At 36.5% G+C, this 15,372-nt stretch overlaps 1 protein-coding gene across 1 annotated transcript; it reads left to right on the forward strand.

Moving 5' to 3' along the window:
• Nucleotides 1-1,747: 1,747 nt before the first annotated feature.
• On the forward strand, nucleotides 1,748-14,369 carry cdan1 (codanin 1). The gene is made up of 28 exons (XM_079633235.1): nucleotides 1,748-1,910; nucleotides 3,085-3,755; nucleotides 5,039-5,230; nucleotides 5,312-5,502; nucleotides 6,118-6,237; nucleotides 6,723-6,801; nucleotides 6,886-7,006; nucleotides 7,078-7,187; nucleotides 7,280-7,369; nucleotides 7,531-7,606; nucleotides 7,686-7,891; nucleotides 8,557-8,689; nucleotides 8,775-8,918; nucleotides 8,999-9,165; nucleotides 9,244-9,325; nucleotides 10,255-10,344; nucleotides 10,469-10,523; nucleotides 10,635-10,768; nucleotides 10,861-10,964; nucleotides 11,078-11,227; nucleotides 11,306-11,369; nucleotides 11,589-11,667; nucleotides 11,791-11,999; nucleotides 12,641-12,748; nucleotides 12,876-12,939; nucleotides 13,041-13,201; nucleotides 13,563-13,670; nucleotides 13,769-14,369. The coding sequence occupies exons 1-28, from the start codon at nucleotides 1,833-1,835 to the stop codon at nucleotides 13,862-13,864; spliced, it is 3,882 nt and encodes a 1,293-aa protein (XP_079489361.1). The 5' UTR covers nucleotides 1,748-1,832; the 3' UTR covers nucleotides 13,865-14,369.
• Nucleotides 14,370-15,372: the final 1,003 nt, after the last annotated feature.

Below are 15,372 nucleotides of genomic sequence, written 5' to 3' on the forward strand. Positions count from 1 at the left end.
ATTATGTGGACCTTTAAGTTAATGGCGTGTCCAATCCTATGGGAAACACCCAGTGTACTTCCAGTATTTGTTGTAAACTGCCCACACACGTTATAGATAGTTTGAAATGTAAATATTCCCTAAACATATTGATTTAGATGTTTACACAATGTACGGATAAGAACCTGTGCAGTGCAAACAAGCAAAGCTTGTGTATTCTTATGACTATTCTTAATGTTTGTTCATTGTCTACATCAGAGATAATGGTTCAATTATTGGTTTCCAGTTTTCCATATGACAATAATTGTCTCCTACACAAGTTGTTCCTTTTGGTTACATGTTGCCAATAGGTAACAGCATTCTTCTGTTATATTTAATCCAGCACAGAACTGTTCTGTTTATAGTCATAAAACCCAGAAGATAATTTTTTTTTTCACTTTTGAGAAATGAAAAAAATTACTGTTTATAGGTTTTTATAGCAGCATTTTTTGACTTATGAGTAAAATAACATGAACTTGAAGAAAATGTTAACATTAAGAGACGGTCAGGTCTTCTACAACTTGCTAAGGTTTGTTTAAGATAATTTACAGTGTTAAACTGCAATGTTAACCTCAGATCTGGTTTTACTAAGGAATCCATGGCGAATTAGTCTTCTGGTTTGGCTTGTACAAATCATAACTTAACATCTCAATTGTTCCAAATACAGTGATTTAATAGATCTTTTTAAGGGTAAACAGTAAACACTATAATCAATTTTCTGCAAAAGAAAATGAGGCTAGACGTACAGGTTGTTCAAGGTTGTTATAAAACATCTGTTTGTCATAATGATAGACATCCAGGTACAAAACAGGTGTGTGGAATAATTAAATATGGCCCTGAAGGTCTGTAGGGCACAGTTGCCTAAAAAAATAAATAAAAACACATAATGCCTTTTTCCTCATTAGATGCCAGCAAAGCTCCACTGATACACGTTTGGTTGGATTTGTGATTTGCAGTATTGTTTTTATCTCTCAAAAATTACATGCACGCACACACAAAGAAATTTATATTACACACATACAAACCATACTCTGACATCCATACCAACACACCCACATAATATAGCTGCATAATTTATCCAATTGGCTCTATAATATCCAGATACCAAAAAACAAAAACAAAAAAAAAAACAGAAATAAAGCGAGTATTTGCTTTATAGGCCAAACCTGAGTAAACGACACCATCTGGTAAAATAGTAAAAATTTACATTTTGTCAACAGAATGAAAGCCTGCATCATTTTATAGTTAAAATGTAAATGGACAAGGGATTAAAATTTTAGATATATTAAAGGAAATGGGGGTGAAATAGTAACACAGTAGTAATACAAAAGTGTGCCTAAATGTATGCAGTTGACATTAACACAGGCAAAATGATAATAAAAATAAAAAAAACGGAAAAACAAAATAAACCCATAAGGACACAAGGGTTAGAAGAGTTACAAAATTAAGTTTGACCAACAACAACAACAACAACAACAACAACAACAACAAATCTGTATCTTAAAGTTAAATGTTTGTAGGCCTATATTTGTTCAGATAACAATTTATTTGTGTATGTATATTTAAATTAACATTTAACATTAAGTTAACATTTTAACTTTAAGATGTAAAAATATATGTTTAAGACCCTCTCTGAAAAAGTTATAGGCTACTCAGTAATCATGGAAGGTACAAACCAACGCAAGTGTTTTCTGAACTATTATTTTGAAGTACTGGCAATGCCTTCAGTGTTGTTGAGGTTTGCGCGCGCTGCACTGCTCAGCCAATCCCGCCCCTGACAAGAGCCACGTGACTCTCATGATACTCCGAGAAGAATGGCGGCTCTTTTGGAATCGTTACTGCACAGTAAAGTGGAGTTAAGCGAGACAGTGCTCTGGCTCAAAGGACAACAAGTAAGAGTTTACACCGCGCTCTCTCTCTTTGCTGTGCTTTTTAACTGTCACTGCGTAGCGGAGTGTATGAGTGGTTGTTTTCCTGAAATTCAGTCAGCTAATCTATCGCTACGTTAGCAAACAAGCATTAAAGAGTCGCATTATTTTATATGTGGCTATTTACAGTTGTTTTTTAAGTTAAATTTAAGTATTACATTGGGATGGTAACTGTTAACGCCACAGAACATTTTCGAGCAATAACGGGGAACGTTGTCATCATCAAGTTTCTTTTTGATGGGAATTCTGGGAAATTGCAAACATGTTTTGGGGAATGTAAATATTTGAAAACATTAACTTGAGCTATAATGTAACCTTCCATAATGTTATGTTTGTGATCATTTGAAAATAGAACATTCTCAATATTTCTTAACATAATTGAATCATTTTAGTCTTAAAAACACAACATTTTAGTAAAAACTAAGCCTTATTTACGAGGTATAATTGTGTTATTTTTGAATTATTTAAGTAAAATTATGGTATGGTTTAATTTTGATTTAGCAGGTTTCATTTTGATTTTAGATTAAGTAATTTTATTAGCCTATGTGTTTTGAATTTTTGTTACATTTGTATTTTTTTTCTTTAGTTTTGGTCATTTTAGTACTCTATCTGAAACTGATTAATATCAGTGAGATGCCAAGGCAACATTTTTATATATTTTAGCTTTATTTCAATTACTGAAAACAAATATTAATAGTTTTAGTTTCAGTTAATGATGACAACACTAATGTTAAACAGAGATAGATGGGTTATATTTCACAAAAAAAAAAAAAAAAAAATTGCTGTGAGAAGAGAAGTAACTTATTTAGACAGTATAATATTTCATATTCATAAATAAAGTAATGCATACATAAAGTTGCATTACTATAACTCGCTATAAAACGATAAAATGTTTTATTGCAATATTGAATATATTGAGATTTAGATTCAGTTTTTTGTTTTGTTTTTAGTTTTTAGAATTTCACGCAAAAAAAAAGATTTTTATGACATAAATATGTATTTCTTTTGCTGCGAAATTACTTCTTTTGCCAGATAATTTAATGTAAAAAAAAAAAAAGTTTTATTTCGTTTTGCTCAAGTTCAAAGTTTGTTCAAGTCTTTTCATGACTTAACTAGATGTTTCTTTTTGTTTTTGCAGGTTTGTGAATCTCAAGACTTTCTATTCAAGGTCAGCAGAGAGGAGTTTGTGCCTTTCCTTTTGAATTTTTTGCGAGAGCAGAGCAGTCAGACTTTGACCCATGGCCCCACCACACCTGCCAAGACCCCCAGCACCTCCAAATCTGTCAGGACTCAGCACTCTTCTGAGCGGAGAGGCAACAAATCCACGCCAGTCCAGGGTCTGCGCAGCGCCAGCCGAGTCCAGCTCTTCTCTCCTGCCCCATCTATGTCTCCGGTGAGTGGGAGGAGTGAGCAGGAGACCCCATTTACCAGCTCTCATCGTTTGAGTGGCGTCAGTGCCTTCAGCAGCCCTTCCTTCAGCTCTGTCTGGAGCCCTGCTCCCCGCAACACCCCGTCCGAGCGCCGCTCCGCCCAGCGTCCCAGTCTTGGCGACTTCATGACGTCACCCCCAGAGGTCCAGCCCAGCTCCTCCACACAGCAGCACAAAGGCCGCAGGAAGAGTGGGGGGTTTGGGGGGTGCGCGTCTGGCCGACAGACGGGAACTCGCGTTGCTGTGTCTGAGGAAGGAGGTGGCAGGAGGAGTAGAGGTGTAGCGAGGATTGAACCAGTGTCACCTCCAACACAGGTGCAGCTCAACTTCAATAACTTGGAAGACTTTCCTCCAGTGGGTGCCGCCAAGTCTTCACCAGTGTAAGTGATGAATCTTTTCATAATTTCCAGAAAGATCGGTTCAACTCCAGCCCTAAAAACACACTGACAACTGAGAAACGCTACCGCTGTCTCGTTGAGCAATCTAATAACATTGCACTATATTACTTTTTATATCTAAATATATAAAACTATACGTGCAAGAGAGCGATTGAATCAACTGGTTTCAGTTTTAATTTATCTCAGAAAAAGACATGATAGCTGCCGATTCGATAGAATCACGCCTGGTACCGTGAACAGCAAAACAAGTGCACCACTGCCTGCACAAACACTGGGATGCGCAATGTTTTTTTTTTAGATTGGTTATAGTCAGGTAAACGACACACAGCAGCGTTATGTTACTGTTCGTTCCTCAAGTCTGTGGAAACACGTGGCTGATTCGTGGCAGGCTCCAGCTCGCCTGGCTGAGAAAAGGCTCTGTCTCAAGAACACAAACCATTCTGGTGGAAAATGGGGCATCTGTGACTAATATAAGAAAAAAACATAGCGTCTACATTAAATGAAAAAGTCTACAGGTGCCGATTCATGTTAGGTTCAAATTGGTTTGAAAAACCTTATACAGGTACCTTTTTCAAGCTCATTTATTGACAATAAAATAATGAAAAAATTGTCAAATATGTGTATTTATGTATGTTTATATATTTATAGTATATAAATAATATATAAAAAATACAGTATATTTGATATATATATATATATATATATATATTATTTTTATTTATTTTTCATATTTGTTTTCTGAATTAGCTTTGTTAAACTAGTTTGGTTATAAAATAGGTCAAATTTTCTGTTTGTTTTAGGAGACTTGTTGTCCCATACAGTCTGCTAATGTATAATTTCCAGTTTTGTTATTTTGAAGCAGTTTTGAAAGTCTTGTCCAAGAAATAACAAAAACACACCAAATATATATATGTCAAATTCTTTTTTTCGTCATCATTATAATACTATGACAGTTGTATCACCCTGACAATTTTGCATTATGCCCCTTAGAAGAAGGGAAAAAAGCTGTTTTAATCGAATATACGTCACAATAGGGAAGGAAAAATAAAGGCAAATTCCATTTCATGCTTTTAATGTATTTTTTAATTAATTATTTTTTTTACATCATGACATTGACCCTGGTAATAAAACAATTTAGATCCTCTCTGTATTTTAATTTAGCATATTTTGAATGTTCCAGTTAGTGATGCAAATGTGTATTCTTTGCAATTTCATGATGAATTAAATATGAGAGATAAAATGAAAACTTTCTGCTGTTTTTCCAGAGCAACCAAACCTTCACGGAGAATTAACCCAACTCCTGTAAGTGCAGAGCGGCCTAACTGTAAACCTAAGAGCTGCTTCACGTCCACCCCGCTCAGCCTGCCTGAGAGCGGACCAGAGAGCGCTAGGGCAAAACTGACGGCTGCCAGTCCTCTCAGTCTGCAGGAAGAGAGAGAGTTGCTCAGGAGAGAAAGGTATGTTGGGTTATGTTGTGATATTCAGTTTGAATTATATCTCTGTGGTTCTGTCATCATTTGCCGCCTCATCTTCTCTAGGTCTAAACTTGCCCAGCAGACCAGCTCCCCACTGACAACCACCCCCGCCATTTGTACCCCAACCAAAACAGTGCACAGACAGGGATCAAAAGTGACCCCTGACCCCCAGTCACCTTGCCCTGACCCTGACAAAGTTACACAGAAATCAGAGTTGGATCTCTTGGCAGAGCTGTATTGTACCTGCATTTCGGGTAAGTGGCCTGCAGAGGGTGCTGTATACTGCGCTATTCATTTACAGTTGATCAAAAAAATCAGCAATGGGAAAACTATATTTGGCAATGTGATGATTCACAGCTCAGCCAGTAAAGAAGCGACAGTAAAGACTTGTACATTTACAAAATAATCTATTTTCTTTTGAACTTTATATTCCATCACAATAAATTACAGTTTAACATGTATTAAAATAAAAAAGGAGCATAAAGGCCCGTTCTCAAAGGACGATAAAGATGTAGTTCTAAAAATTATTCTAAATATAAAGTATAGCACCACAGACTATAACGGTACAGAGAAACTATATTGTTGAAATCACTTTCAGAATTTTTTTTCCAGCTGATTAACAATAAAAACATTGATAGCCAATCACAATCCATCCTGATTTAAAGAGCTTGAGCAAAACAGCAGACGACAAAACTTCAGTGCGCGTTTATAATAAACAGTGTTCTCGTTCGTTGATGCTAATATAGTAATAGTTATGGTTATCTTTATAGTGTGAATGGGTCTCTTGCCAACCCTAAACTTCTGAATGATAGAAGCATATACATAAGCATGCTACATCTGTTTTAAGTTTTAATGCATTTTGCTTGTAGAGAATCTGGTTCCGTGTGTTTTCCTGGAGCTGTTCTTCGTGCTGCAGCTCCTGACATCTCGTGCTGTGTCTGTCTCTGAATCTACAGAGGCAGGAATCAGTGTGTGTGAAGACAGTCCAGGTATGTCAATATTTAAAAAGCTTATTTAATTCTTTAAGGCTTTTGACTACACTTACATGTTAAATCATGCTGAAGAGATGTCATAAAGATGAGTCGTTTCATAATCCTGCTGTCAACACAAAGCTAGTAGAGTTCAGCTTTAAAAATGCATTACTCGTGCATTATTCTGCACTTAAAGCTGAATTAGCTAAAACATTTATATTCACTTTTTGTATTATTTTTTTTGCCTTTTTAAACTTCTTAAATACTTGATTTATTTTACAGTACAATAGTATTTTTGTAATAGTAATAATGTTATTGTTTATTAGTAATAATAATTACAATATAATTATTTTATATTATTATTATTGTTTTTAACTCCATAGTGGAATAGAACAAAACAATATGATTTCTGTTTTAGTTTTTAGCTATTTATTCTGGTCAATTTAAAAATTAATTAATTTGGTCATGTCCTGATTGTGTCCTGTTCATTTATGGTCTTGAAGAGGTGCTGGAGAAAGCTTACCTGGGAAATGTCCACAACTGTGTGTATTTTTCCGTGAGAGTGTTGGAGAATCAGTTCGAGTAAGTCTGATTACAGTTTCGTTACTGCTTGCTGCTTCAGATCGGATTCCATGTGCCTGACTTTCTGTCTTATCTGTTCGTCAGGTTGGTGTCACACCTGGACAAATGCACTCTGCGGCTTCTGTCTGAGAATGAGAGAGTGGTGACCTTCTCCTTATCCCTCAGAGATCGCCTGGCACAAGCTCAGGACAACTGCGCAGCTAAAGTAAGCATTAAAAAAGCAACCAATAAGTAACCTTTGAAAGCTCATGCTGAATAATGTCCTCACTTCCTCAGGTGCTCCCCAGTCCACCCTTGTTCGTTCATTCAGTGCCGTTCCAGGCCGCCACAGATAACCGCTCAAATTTTAGCAGCGATAGGGGCTTCCACACATTTAAAAAGCAGAGGTACGCTGAACAATAAATACACAATAAATATGTTTCAAATATGTGATGTTTCAGTTGTTGGTACATGTTATTTTTTTCTTCCTCTGTTGTAGGGATGTGTTTTACGGGCTGATCAGAGAATGGGAGGACTCTCATAAAGAGCCTGGCTGGGATTTTGAGGCAGCATTAGGCAATAGAGTCAGGTGATTTTCTTTTTCTGTTTTTTTGTAGTGTTAAAAGGGACATTTTATAGTAAAAACTAATAGTATATTCTTTGCTCTTTTTATATGAATGATATACAATTTCTCCCTCAATCATTTTGATTCTGATTCTAAATGTAAAATGTTTTGATTTATACCCACAGGATAATGGTCAGTCAGCTGACAGCAGCAGGAAGTAATTCTCACTTTGCCAGACTCTTCCAGAAACAGCTGATCCAGGTGAGCCAAAATGCCTGATTTCACATTTCCTCTTATTCTCTATCTGTCCCTTTTATATTATCTCTGTCTCTTCTTCTAGATGTGTAAGAGCCCTAGTGCGCTGGGCTCCTCCAGTGACGCTCCTGACGCTGATCTCCTGGGCATGCTGGGGGCAGACAGCCTGTGTCGCCTGAAGCGCCTGCAGCAGCGTCTGGTCCAGCCTCAGGGACTCATTGGTCCCTGCCCTCCACCTTCCTTTCCTGGCCATCAGGAGTTCTTCAAGGGCTTCCTTCAGACAGCCAGCTGGTAAATGTTGTATCCACCGGACTCGTTGGGACTCTTAGATGTGCAATTGATGCTTTCATGATGTCATAATTTAAGCTTGCAAGTCTTGCTCCAGCTGTATGAATTACTTTGAGTGCTGTTTATTTTCCTGTGTAGGCATTTTCTGTTGAAAAAGACAGTGCTTATCGAAGTGCTTTTCCATTTGTATAAATGGCAAATAGATATTTGTTAACAACAGCACAGAAAAAATCACAGCTTGTATGCTGGGCAAAAGCAATGAAGGACATTTCAAAATACTCACCAAGCTGCATTTATTTAATTAAAAAATACAGTAACATGACTATTTTTAAATACATTTGAACTGTTTTCTATTTTAATATATTTTAAAAAGCGAATTAATTTCTATGATGGCAAAACTTAATTTATATATAATGCATCCTTTCTGAAAAGTTAAAATTTCTTTAAAAAAAAAATACTGACCCCTTAACTTAAATGCTAGGCTAGTGTATACCAGCTTAAAGTACATTTTGTCAGCTGTTATGAGTACAGTAGCTTGGATGGTATCTAAGCTTATTTTAATAGACTAAAAGTCACAAAACTCTTATTTTGATTTTATCAATTCTTTAAGGTTTCGGTCTTAATGTGATTTTGATTCTTGGCTCTAATTACGGTCGTCTTTGTTCTAGCTGTCAGTTGAACCAGCACCTGAAAGATGGTCTGTGTCAGCAGCTGCTGAAGTTAGACGAGGTGTCCATCCTCGGTCCAGACGCCAGCCCTGCCCGGGGAGAGGAGACCGGTGATGGAGACATGGAGCAACAGGTTAGACCAGAAAGAAAAATATTCAAGCACTCCAAAGTAAGGCTTTAAGTGAGTTTAAAATACATTTTTGGGCTCTTTGTTTCAGGACGAGAAGCAACGTTTCTCCTCTGTGCTTCTCACGGCACGACTTCTGGCCAAGTTTTTGGGCTTCATCTCTTTTCTGCCTTACCAGACCTCTGAGCTGCCATCAAGAGACATACAGGACGCTGCAGTCACTCTGCGGAGCAAGGTACACAGGCCAGATTTTATATTTTGGCAGCAAGCTATGTATTCTTCATGACCTAATTTGTTTTTTGCGTGTTTTGTCAGAGTTCTCCAGTGCTGGATGTATGTGCGGTGTTGAGAAGTTCAGTGTATCGGAGACGCACCATTCTGACAGTGCCCTGGATGGTGGAGTTCCTGTCCATGCTGGATTATATCGGCCCATTTCTGCCTTGTTACAGGACTGCTCTGTGCCTTTTGCTCCAGATCTACAAGTGAGTTTATCACATACACGTCAAAGATGATCTTTTTGTGTGATTGTGATGTTAATCATGCTTCTGTGTGTGTTTCAGGAGGATGGTATTGGGTCGAGGAGGGGAGCTGTGTTACATGAATCAGCTGCTCATGGTGGCAGTTTTGGGCTGGCTCTTCCAGGTGAGATGTCTCATTTTCAGTGGGGCTGAAAATCAAACGCCAGGCAGAAAACTTTTGCTATTCTGTAAAAACTGTTGCAGATGGGCACCTCCAGTGTGACCTGCTTTGTTTGCAATTGGACAAATTGACTTCTGACACATCACACCATGCCATAATTTATTATATTGCATAAGAAAGTTGCATTATTTAAAATAATAATAAATCCACATTGATATACTATAATATAATTAGGGCTGTCAAAAGATTAATCGCGATTAATCGCATCCAAAATAAAAGTTTGTTTGCATAATATATGTGTGTGTACTGTGTATAATTATTATGTATAAATACTCACACATTCATGCATATATTTCAGAAATATTTGCATTTATATACTGTATATACATTTATATAATTTATATTATATATAAATATTGTATATATAAATATAACCAATTTTTCTTAAATATATACATGATTGTGTGTGTTTTTATATATATAAATAATTATACACAGTACACACACATATATTATGTAAACACAAACTTTTATTTTGGATGTGATTAATCGCGATTAATCTTTTGACAGCCCTAAATATAATATAAAAAGTAAAAAAAAAAAAAATGCAATTTTTTTTTTTATAAAAATCCACCCAAATAGTGATCTCGATCCAGTTTAATGTTAAAGGCCATTGTGAATGCAAAGAGATTGCAGGTTTTGGTAAAGAACAGCAGAAAATGGGCTAAATGGGACTTAATTACGGTATGAGATACAAGGCATCATTTGATAGTTTGTTTTTGCATACACTTGAAATAAGTGCTGTTTCAGTATGTGTGTGTGGGTTTTTTTTTTTTTAAAGAGATTTACAATTATTGACCAAATCATACAGCCTGGACAAAGAGAAGGGGTAATGAGACTGTCAAATATTTCTGTTGCTTTCCCTATTTTAGATCCCAATCTTCCCAGAAGATCTCTTCTTCAGCACAGATCTAAAGGAAGAAATCAAGGAACTGGAGAATAATACAAGCTGTCAGGGGCTGGTTAGTGGATCACTGATCTGCTCTGGATACATTTAACTGTTTCCTTTTAAGGAGGGAAAGAAATGTTTATTTATCTTTTCCTTTTCCTTCACAATGTGTATAATACTGTATATTTTCTTTGAAGGACACCCTCCCATTAGTGGACCAACAGCTTCTCTTAACTTGCTGTCCATATTTAGGTGAGAGCGTACGGTTTGAAAAAAAATTATCCACTGTCTTTTACTAAGTTTTGGTTGGAATAAATTCCAGTTGAGGGTGATTGAGGTGCCTTTACACCGTTCATTTTCCAGGGGAGTTTCGTAAACTTCTTGCTGCTTTTGTGGCTGGTAGCACGTCCAAGAGCGGAGGCTTGATTCGCAAGATCACCCCCACATCTGCAGAACTAAGGGGACCCTCCACCACCCGTTCACAACAAAAACTTCAGGTATGCTGCAAGAAAATGCCTTCCATCTGTTGAAGAGTTGAGATCATGTCATCCATGCGCAGACATCCATGTTTTTCCATGTGTTTTAACAGGTCGATTTGGAACAGGCCTTTTTTCACAACCAGCCACCATCTCTCAGACGCACTGTAGAGTTTGTTGCGGAAAGAGTCGGTTCCAACTGCGTCAAACACATCAAGTTAGTCTCCCGCCATTTTGTCAGTCTTTTTGTCTCTTTCTGCTTTTTATTCCATGTAAATCAACTTGAATTCACGTTTCATAATTTCATATTTTCCTAACTCCTTGTGGCAGGGCTACGCTTGTGTTGGAGCTTGTGAAGGGTGGAGAGAAAACTCTCAGAGATAGTTTGGGTTTGCAGGGTGTCAACACGGCCAAACTAAACGATTCTATCTGTGCTCAGCTGTGTGACGCAGGCATGCAGACTCTGGAGAGAGCCACCAGGTCAGCAGCTCTCTTCTCTCATTACATATACATCATGTTGTAGGACATGTTTTGGACTAGTCACCTCTCCCATGATAGGTTCTGCAGTGAGAATGCCCCTGGAGCCGTCCGAGTTCTTCTTCCTCTGGAGACCTCTCCTTCTGTGAGTTAAACAGTCTCTCTTCCTTAATTCAATCCACTTAATAACCTGTAGAAAAATAGAGATGCTCAAAAACAGTGTTTGTCTTGGGTGGAAATTTGCTGTACAGTGATGCTCTTGTTTGTCACCTCATTTTGTGGTTAATTTTAGAAAAAAGACTTCAAGATTATAATTTATTTACTTAGAGATATGATTATTTGTTGTTGTTGTTGTGTGTTTTAGGTCCTGACCACAGCTGAGAGCATCACCACTCGTTTGGCTACAGAAAAGGCTTGCAGCTGGCTGTCCTCCAACATCACAAGTAGTGAAGCCTAATTTTATTCACATTTTAAAATGACAAATTCTCCATTTAGACTTATTACATATTTTGTAGCTTTTTTAAATATAGTGATCTTAAATATTCCTGTATGAATGTCTCCCTTAGCACTGCTAAAGAGAGAGTGGAAGAGTGCGTTTGAGAGGGTGATTAAGAGTGTGCCCTCAACCTTCAATTTGGATGTTGAAGAGGGTGAGGGATCAAGCAAGAGTCAGCAGGTCCAGAGGAGTGCCTCAGGGCTCAGTGTTGGGTCCTTATGTGTTTTAGACTGCAACCACAAGGTTCCACTTGGATCAGAAATCATTATTGAAGTTAAGGTAATTATTGAGAATTGGTAATCGACGTAAAAAAACTATTAAAATGGTTTCATTAACAAGGGAGGTTGATAATAAATTTGTGAGAGAATTTGAGTGAGAAATTAGACATCCACAAAATTGCTGAAATCAAACGCATAATTCACACCAATAGTCAAATTTGCTAAACAATAAAATGTTTCTTTATTCTTGGACAAGGCCATTAGAAGTGTTGTAATTGTTAATTAAACTATTAAAAAGAGCATTTTTGTTAATTGTAATGAAGTTAAAATTTAAATTACAAAAAAAATAAATTTTAAGTGACTAAAACAGAATTTAAAAAAAACTAAATAGAAATATTACAAACAACTAATATAAATGATAAATTAGATTAAATTGAAAACTGAAAATATATAAAGGCAAATTCAAAATATTAGTAAATACTATAATAGTATATAAATAATACTGTTTACCAATGACACTGGCTATCAGCTGAATTTGGAATTAATCAATTGGAAATCATTGGAATTAATGATCAGCAGTATCAGGACATTTGGCCAATTAATTAGCCTCGACTAGTCAGCAATAAGCAAACCTAAGGTAATTTACAGTAATTTTCTAATATAATTTTGTCAGATCTCAAATAATTTTGTCTCATGTTTCAGGAGGTTCTGAGTGTGTCTGTAGGACCCAGGTCTGACGAGGAGGTTTTCACTGTTCATCAGATTGAGTCTCTGCTGGACAGAGTGGGACAAACACTTGGATGCCGAAAAGTAATCAGACCCCATATTACTACAGTGTATTAACATCATTCAATGTTTTTAGTAGTTTTTAATCCTTTATTTAGAATGGTTTACACCTTTCTTACAAATTCTCTCCTGTGTCCTGCTCTTTTTCTAGTTCCTCTCTCCTGTGGTCGAGCAGATGCTGTTGCGTTGTACTGTTCAGATGGCCTGCAAACTTGGTGAGAGAACAATTAATGGAAAACTGAGAACGGTACAAGAAGTCAATTCTGAAAGTGATCAATACCCTATTGTGTCTGTTTGGGTTTGTTTCCATGTGCAGTATCTGGGGAGCTTCCTCTGGTGTTTTCAGCCGAGGGGAACAAGAGACCTGCTCTTCTGGAAAAGTTTTTAATTCTGTGGACTCGGACTCCCTCTCCACCTCTGCACCTTCTCTACAGTGAACCCACCCTGACTGCAATTTTTAGTGCCACAGATAGTGAGGTAAAACCGCTGATCAAACCTTGGTGTTGATGCAGTTTTGCCGAGCTGTTACATTCTTTACCTGTGCTTTTTTATTTTATTTAACAGTTATTTTAATATTATTTATATACTATTTGAATATTTAATCATATTTTCAATTGCCTTTTTGTTTTTATATTTTCTAGGTTTAATAACTTTATAATGTGCTTTTGTCATTTTTTTGTTATTAAATATTTTGTATAACAATAAATTTAGCACTTAAACATTTATTTTTCAGTTAGTTGCCAAAACTAAATTTCAAATTTATTTTTAAGTTGACATATTTGTATATTTATATGTATACCGTGTTGATTAAACAGCGTTTTATCCATTATTATTACAGAGGACTGACTACCTGTTCCTGATAAGACAGCTAATAGAGCGAGGCCTTTTAGGAGAGGAGGTAGTGGGCACCAACTGGCCGAAGTTGTCAGCGTTATCTTGGCCAGAGGTAATTGCTTCTTACATATGCTGTTCATTCATTATTTTAGAGACAACAAAACATGATTTTCTGAGGCTGGAATTGGCTTTTCTCATTTGCTATTGTAGGAGTCTGTAGAGAAGTTTCAGCAGCTCTCCCTGACCACCCAGTTCCCAGTGCCTTCACTGCCAAACCACAGGGACATACTGCAGGTCTCGCAATGACCACTAGGGGGACACGTGTCGACATTACCAACTCTACACATGAATCCCAACCAAACACTATTGGATGAATAGGCAATGAGTTATGAATATTTGAACAAAAGAAAGAGTGTTTAAACCTACAAAATATATGATTTTAAAAATATTTTAAAGTCTGATTAAGTAGAATATTTGCTGCTCAAAAAAATGCTGAGTTGATAGACCAGTCATTGATTATAAATCTTCAAAACATTTTGTGGGAAATTTTAACAGGGCTTTGCCAATTTTCACTCATACAGCCTCTCAGTAGAACATGATAAAGACCATTCACTGTGCTTTTTTTGTCATGAAATTCTATTTATTTATTTTAAGTGTTTGTAAATGTTTTTCTGCTTGTTGGTGAGTTGGTTTGTATGCATTTCTTAGTCTATATTTGTGAAAAATTTGCACTTTGTTCATGTTGGACAATTTTATTATCTGTTTAATTCTAAACCTATCTAAAGTAATAAAATGTGATATTGTGAACATGCGTGAGTTCCTTTTTTGTTCACATTCCTCATATGGTTTATAGGAAAGTTAGAGTCCATATGCAGGGCTGTACCTCTTACAAAGTACATGACAGTTGTGAAAAGGGTAAAGTCATGGAAATTAATACATTAATGGTATAGTTCCCAAAATGGAAATTCTGTCTTTTACTCACCCTCAAGTTGATCCAAACCTGCATGAAGTTATCTCTTCTGTTGAAAATAAAGGAATATATTTTTAAGGATATGGGTAACCAAACAGTTGCTGGTCCCCATTGACTTCCATAGTATCGAGAGAGAGAAAAATATGGGTGGTGTCATAAAAATACTATAAGTCAATGGGTACAGATTTTTCTTTTTTGGGTGAACTAAGAAGTCTGCGAAATTTCTATTGTGGATATTCATGCTTATTTACTCTCAGCTTTAAAATACATCGCCAGGTAGGCTAGTTATTGCTCTATGTGAGTGCAATATCTGTCGGATTATGCATTTTTTTGTCCTAATAACAGAAAGTCATGGAAAATTATTGGTCAAATGCAGCTATTGCTTCAGAAATCATTCTAATGCTTATTTGGTGCTCAAGAAACATTACATATGTAAGAGTTGTGCTGCTTAATTTTGAACCGCATTCAGAAGAAAAGCATTTATTTGAAATGGAAATATTTAGTAATTTTATAAATGTCTGTGTCACTTTTGTTCAATTTAATGCTTCCTCGCTGAATGAAAATATTTATTTCTTTCAAAACAATTGTCTTAATGACTAAAGCAGAGACAGACGGGCATTTAACGTGTTCCTTCAGGCGAGCACTTTGCCTTTGTTTCTCTTGCCCTAGTTTCCTACTATGGCGATGGCAAAGCTGAACGAGCGTCTAGTAACAAAATCATAATGAATGTTTAGAAGCCACGCCTTATGCAAAGTAAGCTTACTCGTTCCGCAAATCAGAAAGTACTATTGAACTAACGTCACGTTGCACTCTTAATATTCATGAGCAGAGCCGTCGCTATAGT

Source organism: Phoxinus phoxinus (assembly GCF_949152265.1).
Source record: "Phoxinus phoxinus genome assembly, chromosome: 13".
NCBI lineage: Eukaryota > Metazoa > Chordata > Actinopteri > Cypriniformes > Leuciscidae > Phoxinus > Phoxinus phoxinus.

Bases quoted from the DNA above. Each gene is read 5' to 3' on its own strand.
- cdan1 (XM_079633235.1), top strand. From the start codon at position 1,833: ATGGCGGCTCTTTTGGAATCGTTACTGCACAGTAAAGTGGAGTTAAGC. The intron at 5,503-6,117 runs GTAAGTGGCCTG...TTTTGCTTGTAG, and splicing joins GTATTGTACCTGCATTTCGG to AGAATCTGGTTCCGTGTGTT. The intron at 13,671-13,768 runs GTAATTGCTTCT...TTGCTATTGTAG, and splicing joins CAGCGTTATCTTGGCCAGAG to GAGTCTGTAGAGAAGTTTCA.